The sequence below is a fragment of the Trematomus bernacchii genome, unplaced genomic scaffold (assembly GCF_902827165.1).
Source record: "Trematomus bernacchii unplaced genomic scaffold, fTreBer1.1, whole genome shotgun sequence".
NCBI lineage: Eukaryota > Metazoa > Chordata > Actinopteri > Perciformes > Nototheniidae > Trematomus > Trematomus bernacchii.
In genome coordinates, this window is record NW_022987890.1 from 236,125 (window position 1) to 261,611 (window position 25,487).

Here is a 25,487-nt window from a genome sequence, read left to right on the forward strand (position 1 = left end):
CCTTTTTTAATGTGTGTGTGTGTGTGTGTGTGTGTGTGTGTGTCTGTGTGTCTGTGTGTCTGTCTGTCTGTACTGAAAATATGAGCGTCGCTAAAAATCCCTCGACTAATGAAAAATTGCTCGATTAAGTCTTCTTTACTCGACGTGTGTGTGTGTGTGTGTGTGTGTGTGTGTGTGTGTGTGGTGTGTGTGGTGTGTGTGTGTGGTGTGTGTGTGTGTGTGTGTGTGTGTGTGTGTGTGTGTGTGTGTGTGTGTGGTGTGTGTGTGTGTGTGTGGTGTGTGAGCGAGCGTGTGAGCGAGCGTGTGAGCGTGAAACTGTCCTATTTCTAGTTCAAGTGCTTTTTTCTCATTTAAAAACTGCACACACAAACATCTAAAATGGTATTGTTGTTTTATTTATGTCGTTTTTCCTCCATTCAGAATATGTCTGTTTTACCTGTAACACCGTAATACGTGAAACACCATTGTTGTATTTTGGTAACACCGGAAGTGCAGTTCTGTATTCCGGCTGGCTTCACACTGGTGTGGAAAAGATGGCTGCTTCGGCGGCAACGGCGAGTTCTTCCCCCGGTTTGTGTCCAAATTACGCCGTGATTTGCTCTTTCCTGGAGCGCTACGGAGCTCTGTTGGACTTACCGGAGCTCACCTTCCCGCAGCTGGAGAGATATCTACGGGACACATCCTCAGCTGAGGCCGGTAAGCAAGCTTCTTATTACGGGGAGGAGGAGAATACAACCATGCTAACAGGCTAGCAGCTACGTTAGCATCTTGTGTGTTATTGTGTGGTTTTCTAACCTTCTCCTTCACTTAAATGTTTATTAACTGCGTCACAGAGCTGTTTTACAAAGTGGAACATATATCTGTGTGCATTTAAGTCTTTATTCAGTTGTGAGCATGCGGAATTAGTCGAGGTTTTCTGTCACTTTTGAGCTTTTGAAGAGGGCTTAATTTGTCTCCAGGCTGCCTTTATCTGCGTTCAAACACAACACAGGCAGTAAATGTGGGGTCGATATTAGTGTTTGAGAGCAGTTAAGATGGAGCTAATTCGTGCAACACGTCGTGGTTTTTGATAATTAATATGTGCAGATGTCATTGTCTGCAACTAACACGTAATTGTGCACTTTATTGACAGTTAAATTATTTTGCCATGTAGTGGTTAGCTCAGTGTGTGTCAAGCTAACCGTCATGACGACGAGGACTTCCGGTGGAAGCTTTCAAATTAAAAATATGTAAACAATGAATTAGAAAAAGTTGCACTGGATGTTTATGTATAAGTACAAGGTGTAGCACTGTATACCATCCTGTTAATACTTCCACAAAATATACAAATGTTTTCATCTTCTCACATGAAAGTACACTTTCTTTAACTTATTAATTATATAATAAATAATAATACATTGGATTTTTATAGCGCTTTTCCTAATGCTCAAAGACGCTTAACATCAAATCAATTTGGGGCTAGGGTTAGTTATGAAAATGCTGGTTAATGTGTGTTGGGTAAACCTGCATTTCGTTATTAATTACAGCAATTAATTTGGATTCTGTCACAGTTATTTACTGTTGGAATGGGGCCAAATTATGCTAAAATCCACCATTTATTCCCATGTTTTTTTCTTCAGTTCCAAAGCTGCTCGTTGATCTTCACGTTAAGTTGCTGAGGAAAATCGGCAAATCTGTGTCAGCGGACAGATGGGAGAAATATCTACTGAAGGTAAAAATAATGACTTTATTATAGCGTTTAACATCGATATTGTTGTGGAGGATAATGTTTTTTAAATTATGTTCACACTAGAATATAAAGAGTTATGGTTTTCAGATTTATTGATTTTAATTTGCTGATTTAAATATCTGTTTTTCCCCGCAGGTATGTCAGGAGTTGAACCCAACGTGGGCATGGGAGTTCGAGCAGAACGGATACAAAGATCTGTCGACAGAGTGCAAGACGGGGTTACTTAAAGTAAGAATGCATATAGCTTTGTTCTGTTGTACGTAGAAAATACATTTGGTAGGTTCGATTGAACAGTTCAAAGCTACTAGTGTTCAGCTTAGTCTCTACTATTGTGCATCAATTGACGAGCCACACATGGTTGATCTTCACTTGAAGGCGTACAATATTTAAACCACAATTATTTTTCATTGTTAATTCTCTTTTCCACTCTTTTAAAGTATTTGCATTTTAATGTCTGAACACACTTCTGTAACGAAATCATTTCCCAAATTGGGATCAATGACGTCTCTTATCTATCTTAGCTTTGTTTGGTTGTTGAAAGATCTACCTACACGCACACATAGGGATTATACATTTCATTTTAAAGTACCTTTTCAAGTGCATTGTAGAAATGTTTTCCCCGATAAACTGTAAGATACTGTTCTCGACTTTGCATGTCAAATATGTGTGTGGCGCAGCTGGTTGTGCGTTGGTGTTCGGATCAGGGGGCCACAGGTTCAAACCCCACTGCAGTCAGCATGTCGTTGTGTAGAATAGAAATTGGTACTTTTTTTGGTACCACCTCTAGCAGGCACTAAAAATGGGGGTAAAAGTTCCCGGCACTAAGTACTCTTTTTGGTGTGAACGCAAAATAAGGGGTACTAACGGAACTAAACGGGAAAAGTACTCCGGTGTGAACGCGCCTCTTGTGTTATATTCTATTTTAGCAGCAGCAGTAATAATCTTCAACGTCTTTCACTCACAGATCTGAAGAAAGTCAAAGAATTAAAAGTTAATTATAAACACAACAACATGTTATTATATTAAAAACATGCTGTCCCTTTCTTCCCCTCTCTCTCCAGTATTTGTGTGAGTGTCAGTTCGATGACAATGTTAAGTTCAAAACGGCCATCAACGAGGAGGACCCGGATAAGATGCGCCTGCAGCCGATCGGACGCGATAAAGACGGTCAGATGTACTGGTTCCAACTCGACCAGAGCGACAACGTGCGGCTGTACATCGAGGAGCAGGACGACCTGGACGGATCCTCCTGGAAGTGCATCGTCAAGTAAGCACAGAAAAGACTTATTGAGGAACACATGCACTGCATGAAATGTGAGATCAATTCAAGTTTAGAGCAGCGGTTCCCAACCTTTTTCAACTCAGGGCCCACTTCAAGGTAGGGTAGGTAAGAATGGAGAAACCAGAGCCCCTCCTCCAACACACACGAACGCGCACATGACCAATGAGGGCACGAGATAAGTTTGTGCACAGATGGAAGGCTGACAGGCAGGTAGGCCATCCAGTTATTTTAGCTGGGCCGGCTCAGATGATTGGTCGTGCTTTTTACACTACTACGGCTTCCACAGATGAAATTATTTTATGTATTTATTGCTATCGGGATGTTAAGAGCATTCCATGGAATATAACAAAAAGTGTTTCTGAAGTGAATTACCTACCCCACCTTTAAGAATCCAAAAAAATATCACGGCTCACATTCAACCATAAACGATACGGAGGCTAAATAAAGTTCTGATTGGTCAATTCAGAACTTGTGGCACGTTGTTAATCCAGTAGTACAGACCGCTGTCAAGGACTGTAATGACCGTTGCTAAGGACTGTAATGACCGTTGCTAAGGAGGATCAAGAAAGAGAAAGGAAAGGAGGTAAAAAAAAAAAAAAAATCTTAATAATGAAAATGTTCCCACACAAATCATGTTTTGCAAATTATTTGGCGGCCCACTTGCAATGCGTTCGTGGCCCACAGGTTGGGAACCGCTTGTTTAGAGTATTAAGACAACGAAATGCAGTTAAAGTCTAACCAGAAGTGATTACATTGTCTTTTTTATACTTTTGTTTTGTTTTTTTGTTTTATGTACCTTGTACGGCGACCTTGAGAGCCTCGAAAAGTGCCTTTTTTATAAATAAAATGTGTTATTATTAATGTATTAAGAGAAGCAGTCAAATGTAGTGTCATTATCAGTGTTTCAGGGCTAAGAGAGCGAGGGAGGGGGGGGGTGACGTCACGTCGTGTCACGTGACTTGAATTTTGAATTGAGCCGTCACTTATAGATACTATCTCTTCACGTATTAGTGATGGGAATTCCAGCTCTTAAACGGCTCTTCATGTTACCACAGTTCACCACGGAGCCTCAGTTTCGCCGCTGCAAGGCTCCGGCGCTCGCAGTTCACGCGCGTGCTCCACTAGCACCCCCCGTCAAGGCTCGCCGGCAGTACACTTTCCGTCACTGGAACACGCTTTGCTGGCGGCGAAAAGAATCCCACCAGACTCCTTTGCCCCTCCAACAGAGGGATGTCCTTTTTCCTTTTCGTCATTTCAAGCGATAAAAACCTCGATCTTCTCTCGAAGTATTATTTTTTTTGGACGCCCTCGGCTCGAGTTCAGGGCGTTCCCGAGCTTAATAAGGGCGTCAAATGACGGAAAGACGCCCCCCTGGCGGAAACGCTGGTCATTATATATAATATAAGAATATACTTATGACATATTTTAAAGAGTTATAGTATATGCAGTATGAACTGATTTAATGGGTATACACAATGTAGACAGTAGTATAAATATTGTCTACACTGTAGAAATGTAGACGGTATAAAAAGACAGAATGCATATTAAACACTATAGACAGTTTTAAAGTTATCACAGTCACCGTAGGTTTTATGCTAATGCTCTTTATTAAAGCAGGTACTGTGTGTGTTGCTCTGTAGATATGAAGTGATTTATTATAGTTATCTTCTTTTCTTGTCTTCCTGCAGAGACAGAAACGACCTGGCGGAGGTTGTTGCTCTTCTGAAAACACAGATCGACCCCGCGCTGTTAAAAAGAGACGAGGAAATTAAAGCTGCAGCTGAAGAGGGGAAAGAGAAAACAGACGGTGAGGTTTAGACTTTAAAATAATACATTACAATACGTTAGAATGAACTATTTGTTGTTGTGTGAGGCACATTTTAATCACCAAGCTAATGCAATGTTATAGTAAGAGAAACATACTTAGGAAATCAGTTCCCACAGTGTTTAGAGTTACATAAAATTAACTACAAGCTCTAACGACTAAGTTACTAGTATTAGTGTTAAGTTATGCATATAAAAGTCTGCACATTTCTTTGTTTTTCTTGATATTCATATTATTTACAAGCAGTCATTTTGATGTTTTATTCTGTATTTACATTCCAGGTGAAGTCAAAAAAATCGAGGACTCTTCAGATGAAGATATCAAAGACAAGGCTGCCGGTCAAGTCTCTCCGAAGACAGAGAATAATGAGAACGCAACAGAGAATAATGAGAAAGCAACAGAGAAAGACGACTTTAAATCAGAAACGTCTCTGAATGGCGTCATCGAAGAAAAACCTGAAGCTGAGTTAAATTCAGAAAAGCCCGCCTCGGATCTCAGCATCATTACAAAAGTTGAGAATATCAAAGAGGAACCGATGGAGGTGTCGGACACGAAATCAAGCAACACGGCAACAAGTGAACCGGCCTCTGAGGTGCCTTGTTTATCAGTGAAGGCAGAGAAAGGAGACGAGGCGAAGAAGACCGAGGAGATTCAACAAGCTCTGAAGAACGACCAACAGGCTAAAATCCCCCTGAAGAAAAGGGGAATGAAGTTTAGCGAAGACTTTGAGAAACATAGTGGGATCATAGTTCAAAACCCGTCTGTTTCTCAGCTCAAAGAAGCTCCCAAAGCCGACTCCATTCTCGATCAGAGCAAGAAAGCGCAGAGTGTAAACGATCATGTTAATGGGGAAGTTGCGTCAGCGAAAAGCCATTTGAGCGAGTCCCTAAAAGACGCCGCATCCTGCTCTAATCATAAAGAGCAGGAACCAATAAAAGCTACAAAAGACTCGTGTACAGAAGACAAAGCATTGAAAGAAACTGATAAAACATTAGCGACTGGTGAGTCAGAGAAACACACGTCGAAAGAAGTTCAATCAAAAGATTTGGAGGAAAGAACAGCCAGTGTTGACGCATCAAAGTCAAGTAAGGCTGAGGAAACCAAGACGAAGCCAACGGAAAGGAGTGAGGATAAAGAAAAGGCGACTTGTGAAGCGAATGTTGAGAAATCGGATAAATCAGCGGAGAAAGAAAAGCAAGGGGTCATTAAAACATCAGACAAAGATCATGCAAAGAAATCAGCTGAATCGGAAAAGGCTGCATCAACTTCAGTTGTGAAAAATACAGAAAAACTCAAAGAAAGTGATAATGCGGAAAGTAAAGAAGCCACAAAAAGTCTTAAAAAGGCAGAAATCAGTGACGAATCAGATACTGTGGAGTCTCCTGTTATTAAAAAGCTTGACAAATCGTGTAAACTTGGCGAAAAGCAAGATGAAGACAAGAAGCAACAGAAAGCCTCTGAGACTGACACGGAAAAGCCTGAAGACGTGAAGAAAGCTGTCAACTGTGAAGACGTTCCGATGCACGATGTCTCCAAGATAAGCGACTCCGTGGAGGTGGAAGCAGTGGCCGTAAAACCCGATGTGACAAAGCCTCAGGAGGACGACAAAACTGAGATTAACTCGGTTGCATCTAAGGAGAAGAAAGGGGACACGTCTGCATGGAAAGATAAACCGTGCAGTGATGTGGAGAAGATTAACGTCCCTAAAGAAACTGAGAGAATGGATAAGGGAAAGATGTCTGAAGAACAGGCTAAGAAAATGGAGGCGGAGTGTCCGTCATCAGGAAGTAAAAAGGATGCAGACTTGGAAAAGAGAAAGGACACGGAGATTAGAAATAAAAAGGTCACGGATTTGGAAAAGATGACGGAATCGGCACAGAAAAAGGACACAGACGAAGAAATGAAAATGGACACAGATATGGAAAATAGAAAGGAAACTGGAAAGCAAAAAGACACAGAGTCCGAAAATAAAAAGGACACCGACGTGGAAAAGAGAAAGGAGACATACTTGGAAAAGAGAAAGGACACAGACTTGGAAAAGAGAAAGGACACAGACTTGGAAAAGAGAAAGGACACCAACTTGGAAAAGAGAAAGGACACAGACTTGGAAAAGAGAAAGGAGACAGACTTGGAAAAGAGAAAAGACACAGACTTGGAAAAGAGAAAGGAGACTGACACAGACAAGAAAAAGGACACAGACTTGGAAAAGAGAAAGGACACAGACTTGGAAAAGAGAAAAGACACAGACTTGGAAAAGAGAAAGGACACAGACTTGGAAAAGAGAAAAGACACAGACTTGGAAAAGAGAAAAAAGACTGACACAGACAAGAAAAAGGACACAGACTTGGAAAAGAGAAAGGACACAGACTTGGGAAAGAGAAAGGACACAGACTTGGAAAAGAGAAAGGAGATAGACTTGGGGAAAAAAAAGGATACAGACTTGGAAAAGAGAAAGGACACAGACTTGGAAAAGAGAAAGGACACAGACTTGGAAAAGAGAAAGGACACAGACTTGGAAAAGAGAAAGGAGACGGAATCCGCAAAGAAAATGGAGACAAACTTAGAAAAGAGAAAGGAGACTGACTTGGAAAAGAAAAAGGTCACAGACTTGGAAAAGAGAAAGGACACAGACTTGGAAAAGAAAAAGGAGACTGACACAGACAAGAAAAAGGACACAGACTTGGAAAACAGAAAGGACACGGACTTAGGAAAGAAAAAGGAGACGGACTTGGAAAAGAGAAAGGAGACTGACACAGACAAGAAAAAGGACACAGACTTGGAAAAGAGAAAGGAGACAGACTTGGAAAAGAAAAAGGAGACCGACTTGGAAAAGAGAAAGGAAACGGAATCTGAAAATAAAAAGGACACTGAATTAAAGAAAAAGGAGACTGACACAGACAAGAAAAAGGACACGGACTTAGGAAAGAGAAAGGACACAGACTTGGAAAAGAGAAAGGACACAGACTTGGAAAAGAAAAAGGACACAGACTCGGGAAAGACACCGGAAACCGAAAATAAAAAAGACAGCGAATCCTCAACGGAAACGGAGAAAGCCAGCGACCCGAGCAAAGAACCGGATACTGAAAAGCCGGCTGAGGAAGAAGGTAAAAGCGATGAAGATGACGAGGAGGCACCGAAAAAAGAGGTGGCGAACGGCAGAGGAACTCCGGCTTCACGACGAAGATCGAAACGTCCGGCGCATCGAAGGAAAGCCGTGCTGCAGAGAGCAGAGAGGCAGGATTCAGAGTCGGATACAAACACCGGGATGTCTCTCCGAAGATCTCCAAGGATCTCAAGACCCACGTCTAAAGCGGTGGAGATCCAGGAAAAGAAACCGGAGAAATCTGCTCCACAGGCGGACAAGAGCGACGACGACGAAAAGGGCGAGAAAGCAAAAGACCAGGAAGAAGGAGAGGAGGAGGAGGAAGAGGAAGAGGAGAAAGCTGTTCAGAAGAAACCGAGGGAGAAGAAGCCCGAGCAGGAGGGTCAGACCAAACCTAAGGTAAGATTACTCACTGGTGTGCAATATATATAAATAATGTTTTATTAAATACAGAGACTATACCTTTTTGTGTTTGCATGTTTAAACCAAAAAGACTATTACATTCTTCCACTTGTTCAAAAGCCATTAGGCGCTTTCACACCGGAGTACTTTTCCTAGTATAGTTCCGATAGTTCTTGAAAATGTGCGTTCACACCAAAAAAATCCGGAACTAGAACTTAGTTCATGAGAACCCTTTCACCCCCTTTTTAGCCCCTGCTAGAGAGCAGGTACTTTCCTGGGGAGAAAAAGGTTCCCATTTCTGATTGGCTGGGCGGATTGCAAACCACGCCCCGTAAAACTCGGAAAGGTTTTGTGAAGCCGCCATTTTATTTGCTGGCATTAGCATTATTAGCGTTAGCCCAACGCACCAACGGAGAGAGAGGCAACACAAAATAAAACATGGGAGCGGTGGAGATGAAGAGGTGTCGGCGTTCTGGCGATTTACTCGGAAGGCTTCAGTAGAAGCTGCTGGGAGTCCCAGCAGCTTCTACTGAAGCCTTCCCCAACTCCGGGGACTTCCGGCCGGGGACTCCGGGTGGCAGTATACGCCGTGAAGTGGTTTGCGGCCTGCCAGTAAACCCAAAGCAGAAGAAGAAGAAGTGACGTCAGCGGCTTCATTTGCCTAATCCTCCCTCAGGGACTTATTCCGGTGTGAACGCGATCTGTACTTAGTTCATGAGAACTAAAGAGTTCTCATGACCTAAGTTCGGCAAAGTACTTGGTGTGAAAGCGTCTATTGTCATTTGTTGACATTTTTCCCATTTTATGTGTAAAAAGAGCTTTAAGATTTTAAACTGACCTGATTATTATGAACTCCCCCATCATATTATTTATTAACTTGCATGCTCTCAAATTAACAGTTTAGTTAGATTTTAAAACTGTACGATTAATGCATACAAATGTAGAAGCTTCTGTGTTTTATCTAGAGTTCATAGTGACTAGTTTTACAAAGAGAAATATGAGAATAAATGTAAAACCATGCCGTATAAAAGTCATCAAATAATTGATTTATAACAGAAATAAACATGTGAGGTACAATTTAATAGATCGTATCAAAACACTGCTCTATAAGCTGACACATGATTCTTCTGTATAAGAAATGCTAATCTAGTATGCAGTGGAGTATATTCTTAAAAATGAGATTACCACTTGCACAAACTCTAATTTCAGTCATTAATATTGGTGAATAAAGTCATAAGCCCATAGTATTTCCCGTACTAAAGGTCCACATGTTGTGTTATTTCAGGGGAGGAAGAGGCGGAGGGTCCGGTGGTCCAACACGAGAACGCGCCGTAAAAAGAAAGGCTCCGAAGACGAAGAGGAAAACAGCGAAGAGGAGTCGAGCGCCGAGGAGGACACTGAGGAAGAGGACGACAGCGACGAAGATTACAAGGTGGAGCGACGCAAACGGAGACGCAATCGAAACCGAGAGAGACGAGAATCAGACACCTCGACCTCCTCAGACGACGATTTACCTCCAAACGACGACCCCTGCAAACACTGCGGCCTCCCAAGCCAACCAGAGCTGGTGGGTACTCACAGATACCACGATAATAGCAACAAATAATTCACATTTTTATCATTAAAGTGGCTTTTTTTTTAAGTTAGAAAGTATGTTTACAAGCTGAAGACAGAAGACGATGTATAAAACCATTTACAGCGTAACCGGTAAAAGGCGAGCAATACAAAAGTAGCTCGCATGTTAAAGGTGGGGTAGGTAATTTTGGAGAAACCGGCTCGAGATCGCTAGAATTTTTGAAAATACACAGCCGGAAGAAATCTGCCACTTCCTTACAGAGCCCCTCCTCCAACACACACGAACGCGCACATGACCAATGAGGGCACGAGATAAGTTTGTGCACAGATGGAAGGCTGACAGGCAGGTAGGCCATCCAGTTATTTTAGCCGGGCCGGCTCAGATGATTGGTCGTGCTTTTTACAGTACTACAGCTTCCACAGATGATATTTTTTTATGTATTTTTTGTCAAAGCACTTAAGATATTCATTGCTATCGGGATGTTAAGAGCATTCCATGGAATATAACAAAAAGTGTATCTTGAGCCGGTTTCTCAAACTTACCTACCCCACCTTTAAATATTGAGAAAAAGCACACTTAAAGGGGACCTATCATGCAAAATGCACTTTTGTACGTCTTTTATACATGAATATGTGTCCCCGGTGTTCCAGGGAACTCACCAAGTGTCAGAAAATACAACCCTCTCTCTTTTATGGCAACACAAACCCTTATCTTTTAAAAACGGGGCTACAACGAGCGGAAACAGATTCTATCCGACCCGACGTCAGCCCGGAATAGTGGGCGGTGACGCTCCGCCTACATGGGCAACGCTCCACCTATCAGGGGAATGAGAGGTTGCCGTGGCATGGTAACAGCATGGTAACAGCATGGTAACAGCATGGTAACAGCATGGTAACAGCATGGTAACATGACGCTCGTGCCTCGCCCCCCTCCTTTGCAGGGCGGCGTGGTCAGCTGCTGCTCATTTGCCACAGAATCAGCCCTTGCAAAAACAGTGCTGGAATACAGCAAATAGAGCGAAATGAGGCACATCCCATATATATTTACTTGACAATATAAAATGCATACTGCCAGCTTGTTTGTTTGTTTGTAGCCTTTATTTAACCAGGTTAAAAATCCCATTGAGATCAACGATCACTTTTTCAAGGGAGACCTGCAGTACATTAGCTTGATGATATAAAGGATTTATTGAGTAATCTTTTGTCTCTTCCAGATCCTCCTGTGTGATTCCTGTGACAGCGGATACCACACGGCCTGTTTGAGACCGCCGCTCATGATCATCCCCGATGGAGAGTGGTTCTGTTCACCCTGTCAACACGTACGTACAAATCACCAAATATCAGAGGTGGGAAGTAGTGGAGTACAAACACTTTGTTAATGTACTTAAGTACATTTTTCTGGTATCAGTACTTTACTCCACTACTTATTTTTCTGACGACTTTTTACTTTGACTTCTTACATTTTGAACACAAATACCTGTACTTTCTACTTCTTACATGTTGAACCCAAATACCTGTACTTTCTACTTCTTACATGTTGAACACAAATACCTGTACTTTCTACTTCTCACATGTTGAACACAAATACCTGTACTTTCTACTTCTTACATGTTGAACACAAATACCTGAACTTTCTACTTCTTACATGTTGAACACAAATACCTGTACTTTCTACTTCTTACATTTTGAACACTAATACCTGTACTTTCTACTTCTTACATGTTGAACCCAAATACCTGTACTTTCTACTTCTTACATGTTGAACACAAATACCTGTACTTTCTACTTCTTACATGTTGAACACAAATACCTGTACTTTCTACTTCTTACATGTTGAACACAAATACCTGTACTTTCTACTTCTTACATGTTGAACACAAATACCTGTACTTTCTACTTCTTACATGTTGAACACAAATACCTGTACTTTCTACTTCTTACATGTTGAACTCAAATACCTGTACTTTCTACTTCTTACATGTTGAACACAAATACCTGTACTTTCTACTTCTTACATGTTGAACCCAAATACCTGTACTTTCTACTTCTCACATTTCCCAAACAGGCTGGTTCCTTTAGTTTGAATGTGTGTTTGGTGGCGTGATCATTATTATTTAGAGTCATTGCGTGCCTATTGATTTGAACACGATCCGTGTATCCATCATTTCCTGGTCTTCTCTAAAGAAGAGGGACCAATGAAAACGTTGTCATGTTGCCGTTGTTCAGCATGGAAACATTCATTAGCTAACAATGACATTATTGTTCTATTAATATAAAGGGAGGTCAGGTACTCTTTAAAACAGCTGCTAGTTATGGGTACTTTTTACTGAAGTACATTTCAAAGCCCTCTTTACTTTGACTTGAGTAAAGAAGTTTAGTCAGTACTTCTACTTTCACCAGAGTATCTTTAAACACGAGTATCTGTACTTCTACTTGAGTAAAGGATGTGTGTACTTTTGCCCTCTCTGCCAATGATTAAATAAAGACTAAATATCTTTAAATGTGTCCCTGGTTCATCCGCTTTACAGAAGCTGCTCTATGAGAAGTTGGAGGAGCAGCTCCTGAACCTCGACGTTGCTCTGAAGAAGAAGGAACGAGCGGAGAGAAGGTGAGACATTTTGTTTTTCGTTTAAAATGTGCACAAGCTTTTTAGGGATTGAGGGTCAAGTGGAAATAGCTGGGATACACTTTGAAAGGTCATTATTTCAATCAAAGAACAGTATGCTCTTCCGCTTCCTGTCATGTCTCAGTTCCTACATAATGTTTGTTATCTCCTCCAGGAAAGAGCGTCTCATTTACGTTGGCATCAGTCTTGAAAACATCATCACGCCCGGAGTAAGTACAGTAGGTGTCTTTCTACATTTGACTTCCAAATAAAAACATATTCACCTTTTATTTGTATAAAACATAACCAACTCTTGCTGCTCGCAGGTGGAGGAGGAGAAGCCGGAGATCATCATCAAAGAGAAGAAGGAGGCGAAGAAGAGTAAGAGCTGGGGACGAAGATCTACCAGGACGAAGAAGTCCATCAGCTACAGGTCAGTACGCTTTTATCTTAAAGGGACCTATCATGCAAAATGCACTTTGTGATGTCTTTTATACATTTAATGTGTCCCCGGTGTGTCGGGGCAGCGTCAGAAAATAAAACCCTCTCTTTTCCTCCGTACCCAAATATTTTAAAACCGGGGTACAACGGAGCTTATCCAGATTTGCGTCCGATATGACGTAATTTCGGAAGGCGGACCCACAGAGAGTTGCTATCAGAAACAATGCCTGACGTGTTTTGGACGTAATCTCGTCTTTGTTTACATTAGCAAGCGTCGCTAACACTCAGAGCTAACCTGTACTGGAGAGCACGTGTGTTTTTAAAAAGCAGGAAATAAAAAAAGGAACTCACCTTGTGATAAACCCGCAAGAGAAAAAGCATTTGAGCTCCATACTGTTTCAGAAATAATCCTTGATGTGGTTTAGAACATGATGGCGTTTTATCACAGCAGAATTTAACTTCATCTCCAGTAGAATTCTGATCAGGCATTAGCTCCGCCTCCTCTTTTTTAAGCTAAGGACCCAAAATCCGTGTTTCTCTAACAGCTGGAATAGAGGGATATGAGGGATTTCTAAAATGCATGATCTGTTTGTATTTTGAGAAAAACACATCATAGACATGATTTTTATATATTTTTATATATCTGAGACCCATAGTATATGCCTTAAAATAGCATGATAGGTGACCTTTAAGTAAAGTATAAGTAAATTGCTCTTTACAAGCGTTATTATCTGTAATCAATGTAACTTGATGGTTCTTGTCACTAGAAGAAAATCCATTACAGAAAACTCCTAGTTTATTTTTGATAATAACTGATGTACTGATCAGTTATACAATGTCTTTCTACATACCAATAATCTGCAGATTTGTCTGTCCATATATTTTTTAAAAAGAACTGAATCGGTGAATTCACACATTTTTTTTAAAACATTTTTGGCACATTTTGAATAACAATGATAAGACATTTTATTTATTGAGCGCTTTTCCTGGTACTCAAAGACACTTTACATGTTACATTCATAAAAAACAACCCAGTTAAAATATAAAAACACAACAATAATTAAAGAATAAAATGATTGTGGATGTTCATTTTACAGATTTGATGAATTTGACGAGGCGATCGAGGAGGCAATCGAGGAAGACATCAGAGAAGCGGAGGGCGGAGGTACGAGGACTTTTCACTCTTTAAATCTATTTTATCTTTGTATTTGTTATTCTACTCTATACATGAGCAACTGTCACACAACCTTATATCCGCCCAGGATTTTAAAGGTTTTGTGATTCTTAAAGGTAGGGTAGGTAAGAATGTAGAAACCAGCTCGAGTGCGCTAGAATTTGAAAGTACGCAGCCGAAAAAAATCAATCACATGAATCTCCCGCCCCGGAGACACAAGCACGCGGTTTGATTGGCTAGAGCTTGTACTGGCATTTGATTTGATTGGCTGACGCTTGAAAAGTTGAACTTTTCTCAACTTTCGAAGCGAGCAACGGCTGCAAAGCAACGCGACGGAACCACAATGCAGTTCGGCAAAGCGTGACGTCACCCCATTCAAATGGGAAGCGTCTCCGTTGAAGCACGCGACGCTGCCGTGTGGACGTACCGTTACGGCCCAGCCACACGGCGGCGAGCTTCAACGCTTCTTCCCATTCACTTTGAATGGGGTGACGTCACGCTTTGCCGAACTGCATTGTGGTTCCGTCGCTTCGCGTTGCTCGTTTCAAAAGTTGAGAAAAGTTCAACTTTTGAAGCGTCAGCCAATCAAATCATATGCCAGTACAAGCTCTAGCCAATCAAACCGCGTGCTTGTGTGTCCGGGGCGGGAGATTCATGTGATTGGTTGTTGGTCGAGTTTCAGACACGCCAGCCGGCAAGCTTCAACGCACGCTGCCGTGTGGACGGCGTTGAAGCTTGAATCTCCCGCCCCGGAGACACAAGCACGCGGTTTGATTGGCTAGAGCTTGTACTGGCATATGATTTGATTGGCTGACGCTTCCGTCGACGCTTGAAAAGTTCTACTTTTCTCAACTTTTGAAGCGAGCAAAGCGAAGCGACGGAACCGCAATGCAGTTCGGCAAAGCGTGACGTCACCCCATTCAAAGTGAATGGGAAGAAGCGGTGAAGCTTCAACGCACGCCGCCGTGTGGACGGGCCGTTACGTGTATTTCTCAAGATGTCTGACAATCCTTTTTGAAATCAGAGTAAATGAATGACGGTGTTTTTCCTCAGGAGCGGGTCGGGGGAAAGACATGGCGAACATCACGGGGCTCCGAGGGAAAGACATGTCCGTCATCCTGCAGGCGGACGAGGGGAAAGAGAACGGAGAAACGCCCCAACCCCCTGCTGGGCCGCGGAGGAAAAAACGCCGACGACTGAACGACCTCGACAGCGACAGCACCGTCGAGGAGGAGGAGAGCGAGGACGAGTTTCGCATCAGTGAGAGGTTAGAAACTGCTCCGAAATCAAAGCTAATATAACTTCATTACATTACTCTAGACTTCAGATTCCTCTACCTCTTTCATTTTCATTTAATGTTTTTCAAATATAATTTAATATGTCTACAAATATTAACATTGATTCTAGGTATCGCTTTTTTTTATTATTCTTTATTAATTATTAGTTCTCCAATTTAGATGAACTGCTTGATAGCGTGCGAAGGTGCGTTTACGCCGGTTGTTAAACAACATCGTTATGGGGAAATGCAAGTCTGCGTCCAAATGGTTGGAAGATAAGGAGGAAGGACAATCAATACTGTATATAGTCAATGTGGGGTAAAGGGTGTCGCCAATGTAATGTACAAACTCCAAGTGGCGATGAGGTCTTAAAATGTATGGAAAGGGTCCAAAGTTCCAAAAATACTTAAAAGTTCCAAAAATACTTAAAGTTCCAAATATACTTAAAGTTCCAAAAATACCGTTAAAGTTCCAAAAATACCGTAAATTCCAAAAATACTTAAAGTTCCAAAAATACCGTAAATTCCAAAAATACTTAAAGTTCAAAATATACTTAAAGATCCAAAAATACTTAAAGATCCAAAAATACCCTAAATTCCAAAAATACTTAAAGTTCCAAAAATACTTAAAGTTCCAAATATACTTAAAGTTCCAAATATACTTAAAGATCCAAAAATACTTAAAGATCCAAAAATACTGTAAATTCCAAAAATACTTAAAGTTCCAAAAATACCGCAAATGGTTGGAAGATAAGGAGGAAGGACAATCAATACTGAATATAGTAAAGTGTGTCGCCAATGTAATGTTCAAACTCCAAGTGGCGATGAGGTCTTAAAATGTATGGAAAGGGTCCAAAGTTCCAAAAATACTTAAAAGTTCCAAATATACTTAAAGTTCCAAAAATACTTAAAGATCCAAAAATACTTAAAGTTCCAAAAATACCCTAAATTCCAAAAATACTTAAAGTTCCAAAAATACCGTTAAAGTTCCAAAAATACCGTAAATTCCAAAAATACTTAAAGTTCAAAATATACTTAAAGATCCAAAAATACTTAAAGATCCAAAAATACCCTAAATTCCAAAAATACTTAAAGTTCCAAATATACTTAAAGTTCCAAATATACTTAAAGTTCCAAAAATACTGTAAATTCCAAAAATACTTAAAGTTCCAAAAATACCGCAAATGGTTGGAAGATAAGGAGGAAGGACAATCAATACTGTATATAGTCAATGTGAGGTAAAGTGTGTCGCCAAGGTAACCGGTTAAAACTCCAAGTGGCGATGAGGTCTTAAAATGTATGGAAAGGGTCTTAAAAAAGGTCTTAAAAGGTCTTACATGTGACTTCAGGATTCCTGCATATACCCTGAAATACCACGTAATGATTCTAGTCTCTATCGCCTCGTTTATGCGTCTGTTTTCCCCCGATGCAGCTCAGAGGAAGAGTTCGTGGCGTCAGAGAACGGCTCGGAGGCAGAATCGGACTCTAGCAGCGGGAAAAAACGAACATCGAAACGCAGGAAACCTCCGACTAAACGACGAAGAAGTGCCAGGAAACGAAGGAGACCGAAGGGATACTCGGACGATGAAGAGGAGGAGACGGACGAGGAAGATGAAGACGAGATGGGTATGTATATGAACAAAACAAAGACATCACTTATTCCACTGATGTGCAATGTGTTCCTAAAGCTGATATTATTATTACTACTACCGGCTGCTACTCTGTCAGAAGTGGAAGAAGTACTCTTATATTTACTGGAGTAAAAGTAGAAGTATAACAGTGTAAAAATACTCTGTTACAAGTAAAGGTCCTGGATCCATAATCTTAGTTTAGTAAAAGTGCGGAAAATATACTTAAAGTTCCAAAAATACTAGTTGTAGTAGTGGTAGTCTTAGTGGTAGGAGTAGTAGTAGTAGTAGTAGTAGTAGTAGTAGGAGTTGTATTAGTTGTAGTATTAGTTGTAGTAGTGGTAGTATTAGTTGTAGTAGTGGTAGTATTAGTTGTAGGAGTAGTAGTAGTATTAGTTGTAGTAGTGGTAGTATTAGTTGTAGTAGTGGTAGTATTAGTTGTAGGAGTAGTAGTAGTATTAGTAGTGGTAGTAGTAGTAGGAGCAGTAGCAGTATTAGGAGTAGTTGTAGTAGTATTAGTTGTAGTAGTGGTAGTAGTAGGAGCAGTAGCAGTATTAGGAGTAGTATTAGTTGTAGTAGTGGTAGTAGTACTAGTTGTAGTAGTGGTAGTCTTAGTGGTAGGAGTAGTAGTAGGAGTTGTAGTAGTAGTAGTAGTAGTAGTAGTAGTAGTGGTAGGAGTAGTAGTATACTCCTACCCATATCATGTATTTATTTTGCTATGTATATAAATGTCATGTTCTTAAATGTTGTATGTGAGGGACTACGGATGGAAACTAGCTCAAAGCTAAAATCCGGCATGTTTACATTTTTAAAGCATTATTTGTTTTAAATGTTCATCAATGTGCACGGTCCCTCGTCAAATAAACGATTAAATAAAAAAAATAAAAAAAATAGTAGTGGTAGTATTAGTTGTCGTGGTGGTAGTCTTAGTGGTAGGAGTAGTAGTATTAGTTGTCGTAGTGTTAGTAGGTGGTAGGAGTTGTTGTAGTAGTAGTAGTATTTTTAGAAGTAGTATTATTAGTACAAGTAGTAGTATTTCCCCTCTTTGGGAGGAATAAAGGAGTTCTGTTTCTGCTGTAAAATAAGTATTGTGTTTCTTAGCCCCACATGGGGGGTGGTGGCGAAGTCCATAGGGACTTGGCTTGGCAACTGGAAGGTCACCAGTTCAAGTCCCGGAAAGACCAAGTGCTCCCGAGGTGTCCCTGAGCAAGACACTGCTCCCCGGGCGCCGTACATAATGGTAGCCCACTGCTCCTAACACTAGGATGGGTCAAATGCAGAGAAACCGTTTCGTTGCATAGTACCTGTACTATGTGATGACAATAAGTTGAATCTTCTTCAATGCCTTCACACTTTGTATTTCTGTGATGTTTCCAGCGACTGAGGGCTCGAGCGAGTACAGCGACAGCGATCTGGACATGAGTCGGCGGCGCTCTCGGAGGAGTAAGAAGGCTCAGGTGAACTACAGAGAGACGTCAGAGTCCGAGGCCTCGCAGGCGGAAACTAACCAGGCCAAAATGAAACCCAGAGGACGCATGAACAGCTCCAGCAGCGAGGGTCAGTCAATAACACACACACACACACACACACACACACACACACACACACACACAGTAACACAAACGTCTTTTTACACGATAACCATGTATTTATTTGCAAGAATGAAATCGCTTAGAAATCGTGTAAAATGTAATGAAACCCGTTCACATCAAGGGCAATATCATATGAGTACTTTTTCATTCTGTACTTTTTTAGGTAAAAGTATTAACAGTAGTAGTATAAGTATACTTTAGGGCTACTTCATCCTGTCTCTCAACATGACCGCAAGGCAATTTGATGGAAAGAATGGAAATGCAAAACAACACGTTTCAACATTTCATATCTCAAACTTTATTTTCTTGAAGAAGGTCAGAAGAAAACCCTAACCCTGATTTTAGTGTTGCATCTTGTGGGGCCGCACAGTTAATTGCACAATGCATAATATTTGGTAAATGCGAAATATGCCAAAAATATCAGTATGAAGTAAAGTGGATCTGCAGAGAAGTCCCAAAAGGTATTCTCCAGACTTAGCGAGCACACACCAACACACACACTAACACTAGTAGTAATACAAACGTACACGATGATCATGTAATTATTTGCAGGAATAAAAGATGTCCGGTCCAAACTAATATACCTAACAGGGTTCTTACGGTCATTAAAAACCTGGAAAAGTCATGGAAATTCAAAATGCAAATTCCAGGCCCTGGAAAAGTTATGGAAAATAATATTTTCCCCAAAGTTTTGGAAAAGTCATGGAAATGTAACTAAAGTTGCATCAAATATAATTTATATTTTAGCTAATCGCCGAAATAGTAATACTATAATGATAATAAATACTGTATCGTATAGTAATGAAACGTAAAATGGCATTTAACTGACTTTGTTGGTGAGAGATTTTAGTTGCTTTGCGTGTAGAAGCTAGTAAGCCTATTTGATTTGTTTCAGATAGGCACAACATGTTTCATATGCAGACCTTACTTTCCTGTTCCATGTTAAAATAAACCATTTTCAGTGGTACCGCTGAGAAAGAGTAATTTTTTGGTCATGGAAAATTAGGTAAAGGTCCTGGAGAAGTCATTGAAAATCATTGGTGAAAAGGTGTATGAACCCTGACCTACTCGCTTGAAATTGTGGAAAGATTCACAAAAAAGACTTAGCAGTACAGATAAATGTGGGCTCACTATTTGGCAAGATGACTAAGTCTTATATTGGCTACCTAGCTTACTTCGTCTCCTTCATCAGCCAGCATCCTTGGTGTCTGTTGCTCACTGAGTTGATTCTCGCTAAGTAGCCAATATAAGGCTTAGTTATCTTGCCAAATAGTGAGCCTGTGTTGATGTATGCAAACTGTTAGAACTGGTTTATAAATGGTTCTTAAGGATTAATAAAGTGTTTACAACCTAATTCATAACCTAATTATTGTATATGTATTTTTCAGTTAAAGAACTTGTATAAATTAAGAAAGATGGGACTATTTGAAGCAGAATGTGAATAAGTCTATGTACTCTGGTCCTGCATTGTTGAATATTTTTGATGTCTTTGATGTGATGTCTGTTCTTTATTTGCAGGTCCCATTGTTATTGTTATTGTTATTATTATTATTAGGCGCCGCTTTCCACCTTCTTCTCCAGTAGGACTCAGATGAGGGTGTACTCTTATGTGTGGCTGTGAACATTTTTTTTTATTATGAAGGGCAGACCATCTATTTGTATTTATTTAGTTTTTTTTAGAAAGGGGCAGGTCATATAAGATTGTATTCTTCTCCCTGCTCCTTTTCGCTCAATGGTGTGTAGAGACATGTTCTGTTGGCAATTATTGTACATTTGGCTATGCGTACCATGAGCGGGACAAATAAAAATGAAATGAAATGAAAAACCCGTCATGAATCCTTTATGAGGGTAGTGTGATTGTAAAGTGGTACCAAAGTTGGTCTATCGGTAGATCCCATCCCATCTACCTGAAGCTAAAGGTGTCTCTCTTTCCTCTTCTCTCCTCAGCGAGTTCCTCCAAAGACTCGGAGGAGGAGTCGAAGGAGCCTCGGAGGAAGAGGAGAGGCGACTCTTCGTCGGAGGAGGAGAAAGGTTCAAAGCAGAAGCACCGGCGTATCGCTCTGAAACGCAGACGAGCCTCCGAGGACGACGAGTCGGACGACGACTCTGACGCATCGTCTTCAGAAGAGGATCGACCCGTCCGGAAACGTGTGAACCGAATCGACTCTGACGATGACGAGGAGGAGGAAGAGGAGAAGAAGGAGGAGAAGGAGGAGAAGAAGGAGGAAGAGGAGAAACCGAAGGAGAAGAAAGCAGACGAGGAGACAAAGGGAACAGTGGACAGCACTCCAGTGGATTTGCCGCCTACAAATGGACAGAACGCGATAAAAACCATCGTCACGCCAACAGAGGCTCCAAAAAATATCACCGCGGGCGCCATTGTCGCGCCGAACGGACAGGAAGTGGCGCCGCAGGAAGAAGACGAGGACGACCTGTTGGGAGTCACGGACCTCGTGGACTACGTCTGCAATAGCGAAGATTTGTAGAAAAGAAAAAAAGGTGTACTGTTTCATTTTTTGTGGTATTGTATTTTTATATTTAACTTTATTATTCCCGCCAACACCAACAACACTTCCTCCTCTTCGTCCGCTTTTCAACATCCGGACATTTTTCTCTCCTGACTGTCACTGTGGGATCAAACTGCAAATAAGGGCACCGAACTTTTTATTTTTTAATAATAATGATAATCTGTTTTGACCCCCACGTCATCCAGCTCCACTGCCTCTCATTGCTCCGCTCGCATCCTCACGGTTTTTTCATTTCGTTGAATCCATGATTTCTACAGATTTTATCTCCTGTTCTCTCGACGTCGACGTTGATGGAAAATTGGCACTGAATTTGTTAAATGTTGTAGGAAACAGAATATGCTAAACCACTGGGGCTTTTTAACGGTATTAAATAAGTCATTCCACTATTGATTTTAAAGTTCTGGACATTTGCTTCAAAATTAATCGTGGTTTTTGTTTTACATCACAAGAATAGTTTTCGACATTTTGGGAAAAATGTAAAACCTCAAATGTCTGTTTGGCTAGTTAGCTTAGCACAAATATATATTTCAGAATAATCTAATATTGATTTATAAATTTGTACAATAAGAACAAGTTAATATCAATAATTATATGCAAAAATATATTAGCATTTAGTTTTATGTTTCTACAAAATAAACAGTGTAAAAACGTTGATTTGCAGACATATCTTCCAAAAAAATGCACGACTTTTTTACACGATTTATCGGATAAAATAATAACATGTTAATTATAAAGTTTTAGTTTCTGTTAAGGCAAAACTAGGCTAGCTGTTTCCCTCCGTTTCCAGTCATTGTGCTAAGCTAGGCTAACCCACTGCATTAAAAGCATTATAATTCAAATTCAGTTACATATATATAAATATCTAACTCGTGAAATCAAATAAGCATAGTTCCCAAAAAGTCAAACTTTTGTTTCAAATTATTCTTGTTAATTGTTGTAAAAGCTTTAAATGAGACTATTTATTCTTACCGAACGACTTTAAGAATAAGTAGTAGTAAAAACCAGGTTAGCTGTTTCCCTCCGTTTCCAGTCATTGTGCTAAAATAACCTAAGCTAACCCGCTGTAATCTGACTTCCTGAAACCAGTCAGCATAATTCCCAAAATGTCGATTATTGTGAACTATTCTGGGGTGTTTTTTTTTCCTGTAAAAGCTTTAGATAAGACTTTTTATTCTTGTCGAAAACCTTCTAGACTATGAAGTAGTCGTCCAACCCTTCTGTTGAATCGTAGAGTAGCTTTTGTATAACATATATCATGATTTGAATTCTGTGCGCTGCCATCAGAAAATGTCAAACTCGTCCCTCCTTATCTTGAGCTAGTTATTACACATAATGTTTTTTTTTAATAATGTATGTTTTTGTATATCGAAACGTTCATTTCTTGTTGTCTGAGCGAATGTAGTGTCTTGTTGTTTTTGTACAATGTCCTTCACAAAGGTTTAAAACCTGCAGACTTTTTAAAACACTAAGCTTAAGAAAAACAGCCCTTTTTCCACTTTTTTATTTGATCTTCTGGTCCTTATTCTTCTCTTGGGTCTTCCTGTGTTTCCGTTCACATCCTCCATCGGTCGTCATCTTGCAGACATTTCAATTCAAATTTAAAAAAAAAGCTCATTTCTTTTTGATTGATGGTCGGGATGCAGTTTTAAAACGAGGGGAAATGGACAGAAAAGCCAATGACTTCACTGACCTCTGCTGGAACCAGTCTGTGTGTATATCTGTAGTTTCTTGCTGTAAAATATTTAGAGGCATTTTTTTTAATCATGGAAAATATATTGGGCAATTCTTTGGGATTGCATGTTTCTATTAGTTTTCTTTTTGTAGGGGAAGTAACTTTTGTTTTGTACCAGAAAAGCACGTTTTAAAGGATCTGTTGAAGGACTTTTAAAGCAGAAATAATTCAGAAGTAAGCATGCGCTGACCTACTAAAGGCATGTTACACAAGCTTTGGGTGGAGAGGAGGGATTATAGGGAATAATCTAGGACGCCGAAATCTGATTTTAACCGCGGAAACGGAGCGTGTTTGTAAAATATTTTGTAAATTAGTCTCAGCATGGTCTTCACAGAGGAAAAACCACTCTATTTATCATACCGTTTTGATACCAGCGGCCAAAAAAACATGACTTTCCCCAGACAGAAAACACATATACACAAATATTTAGCTTCTAGATTTAGCTGGACAGAGTATAGAAAATGTAAAAAAGTGTCAAAGGAAATGTCTCTACTGTGTTCTGTACGTAACCCCGTTTTGAAAGAAGCCTCCACAGAGAAAAAGGAGTGTTCATAATAATAATGATGTATCTCACGGTTATAAAATAACCTGTAGCAAGACCTGCATCGGAGCGAGATGAATAATAAAAGTCTGGGATTAAAGAGGGTGCCAATGACTGAAGTGTTAACGGAGTTCACTATTTACCTCATGATGAATCTGGGAGGAAAGTGTTAGACGCTCGTAGACGCTGGTTGGTGTTTGTCTGCTCCTTTTTGTTAATTTTACTGTTATTTCATATGAATCTGATCTTGTACATTTGTCATAATAAAATGGGTTTCGAGCCTCACGTCGTGCCGCCTTGTGTGAGTCTTCATGTGGAAATGAAAGGGTTAAATCAGTGTGTTGGATAAAGTTTATTGTAATTTTAAACCTAAAAATCACTCAGATTATATATTTCAATTATTTTCCACTTTTTTTATTTCTTTAATTTAAAAATTATCTTTTAAGGTTGTTTGTTTTCAAATAACTCCCACTTGTTTTCTTAGAGAACATTTGCCCTTTTGAAAATTGCTTTAATTTATTTATTTTCTTGATCATAATTACCAAGTAAGTTTTTCATTTTCAGAATTGTAACACTTTTAATGCCAGTTAGTTTACATAACACCGCTGTTAATGTTTTAAAAACAGTATAATTCTGTTTACTAAATGCTAGTGGGAATTGTATTTATTTACTGTTTAACGGCCCTTTCTCATTTTCTCTAATTCCCCTCCTCGACTCCTATCCTTGTGACTCAGGAGATGCGAGCGGAGGAGTCGAGGAGGGGAACCGAGGAGAGAGGAGGGGAAGCAGCAGGCGGTTAGAGAAATGAGAACTCCTCTCCTCTGAGCGGTCATTTTAAAGAGACGTCCATTAATGATGACAGGAGGCACAGCAGCCCTCTGTCTGATGGACAGATGTGTTCATGACCACTTCTATATTTACTTTGATTCATTCACAGTGCGGTATAATGAGACAATAACAGGCTACGCGGACATACATACACACACACACATAGGCCTATAAATATATACAATTTCAGATTCAAACAAGTATGAGAGCACTCTCATAATAACATAACACTATTAGAGACTGGATATATCCCCCCCCCTCTCTCTGGTCGCTACAATGAGGAAATGAAATTACGGGCCAAACGTTTTATTTACAAGTATTAAAGTAAGCATAGGACACCAAACCAACTGAGACCTGTCTGTCCGCTGCATCTACGCATACACACACACACTCACACGCACCTACACACTGTACCACACGCACCTACACACTGTACCACACGCACCTACACACTGTACAACACGCACCTACACACTGTACCACACGCACCTACACACTGTACAACACGCACCTACACACTGTACCACACGCACCTACACACTGTACCACACGCACCTACACACTGTACCACACGCACCTACACACTGTACAACACGCACCTACACACTGTACAACACGCACCTACAGCTCCTAAAGCATATAATATATAATCAGGCCTATTTTATTATGTGAAGCACTAAATGGTCTTAGAAAGATATCTACTAAACTAAAGTATACAAATACAGAGAGTAATGTAGGCCTGTTATCAGGGGCGTCGCCTGGACCTGAAAACATTCGGGGCTTAGCCCACAGTGGCGGCGGCACTACAGTGGCATTTTTTACTGCAACACTCCCCACACGCACACACACAGTACACCCGCGACTGTTACAATGAAGGCTCGATAATCAGCTCACGGCATATAGGCAGGGGTAAAGTGGTATTTTTTATGAGTGGGGGGCTCACCTCCTCTAGGGGGGTCCGGGGGGATGCTCCCCCAGGAAGATTTTTTTTTTAAATATTGAAGTTAAAAGCATCAATCTGGTACACTTTGAGAGCAAAATGAAGAGATCTATGGATACCTCTCTCAACACCCATATGAAGCAGAACTGTAAACAGATGTACTTTTTCTTTATGGATATTTTACTAATCACTCCCCTTTTAAACTCTATTCTTGTTTTACTGCCATATAGTATTTCATAACTGTTTTTCCTTTATTCTCTTTTTTTTAATAACTATAATGATCATA

General features: G+C 40.3%; 1 protein-coding gene across 2 annotated transcripts; it reads left to right on the top strand.

Annotated features, from left to right (window-relative positions):
• Positions 1-500: 500 nt before the first annotated feature.
• rsf1b.1 (remodeling and spacing factor 1b, tandem duplicate 1) lies at positions 501-23,718 on the top strand. 2 transcript variants are annotated; one of them, XM_034114372.1, is made up of 16 exons: positions 501-696; positions 1,620-1,711; positions 1,865-1,957; positions 2,791-2,996; positions 4,700-4,818; positions 5,118-8,338; positions 9,627-9,908; positions 11,131-11,235; positions 12,445-12,524; positions 12,697-12,760; positions 12,848-12,954; positions 14,060-14,127; positions 15,190-15,403; positions 16,845-17,038; positions 18,418-18,597; positions 20,580-23,718. In XM_034114372.1, the coding sequence occupies exons 1-16, from the start codon at positions 534-536 to the stop codon at positions 21,116-21,118; spliced, it is 5,727 nt and encodes a 1,908-aa protein (XP_033970263.1). In that variant the 5' UTR covers positions 501-533; the 3' UTR covers positions 21,119-23,718. The 2 variants fall into 2 exon arrangements, with proteins under 2 accessions (XP_033970263.1, XP_033970264.1); XM_034114373.1 differs by having other exon boundaries at positions 12,697-12,751.
• Positions 23,719-25,487: the final 1,769 nt, after the last annotated feature.

Coding starts and splice junctions, on each gene's coding strand:
- rsf1b.1 (XM_034114372.1), top strand. CDS start 534: ATGGCTGCTTCGGCGGCAACGGCGAGTTCTTCCCCCGGTTTGTGTCCA. Junction 697..1,619: donor CACATCCTCAGCTGAGGCCG/GTAAGCAAGCTT, acceptor TTTTTTCTTCAG/TTCCAAAGCTGCTCGTTGAT. Junction 8,339..9,626: donor AGGGTCAGACCAAACCTAAG/GTAAGATTACTC, acceptor GTGTTATTTCAG/GGGAGGAAGAGGCGGAGGGT.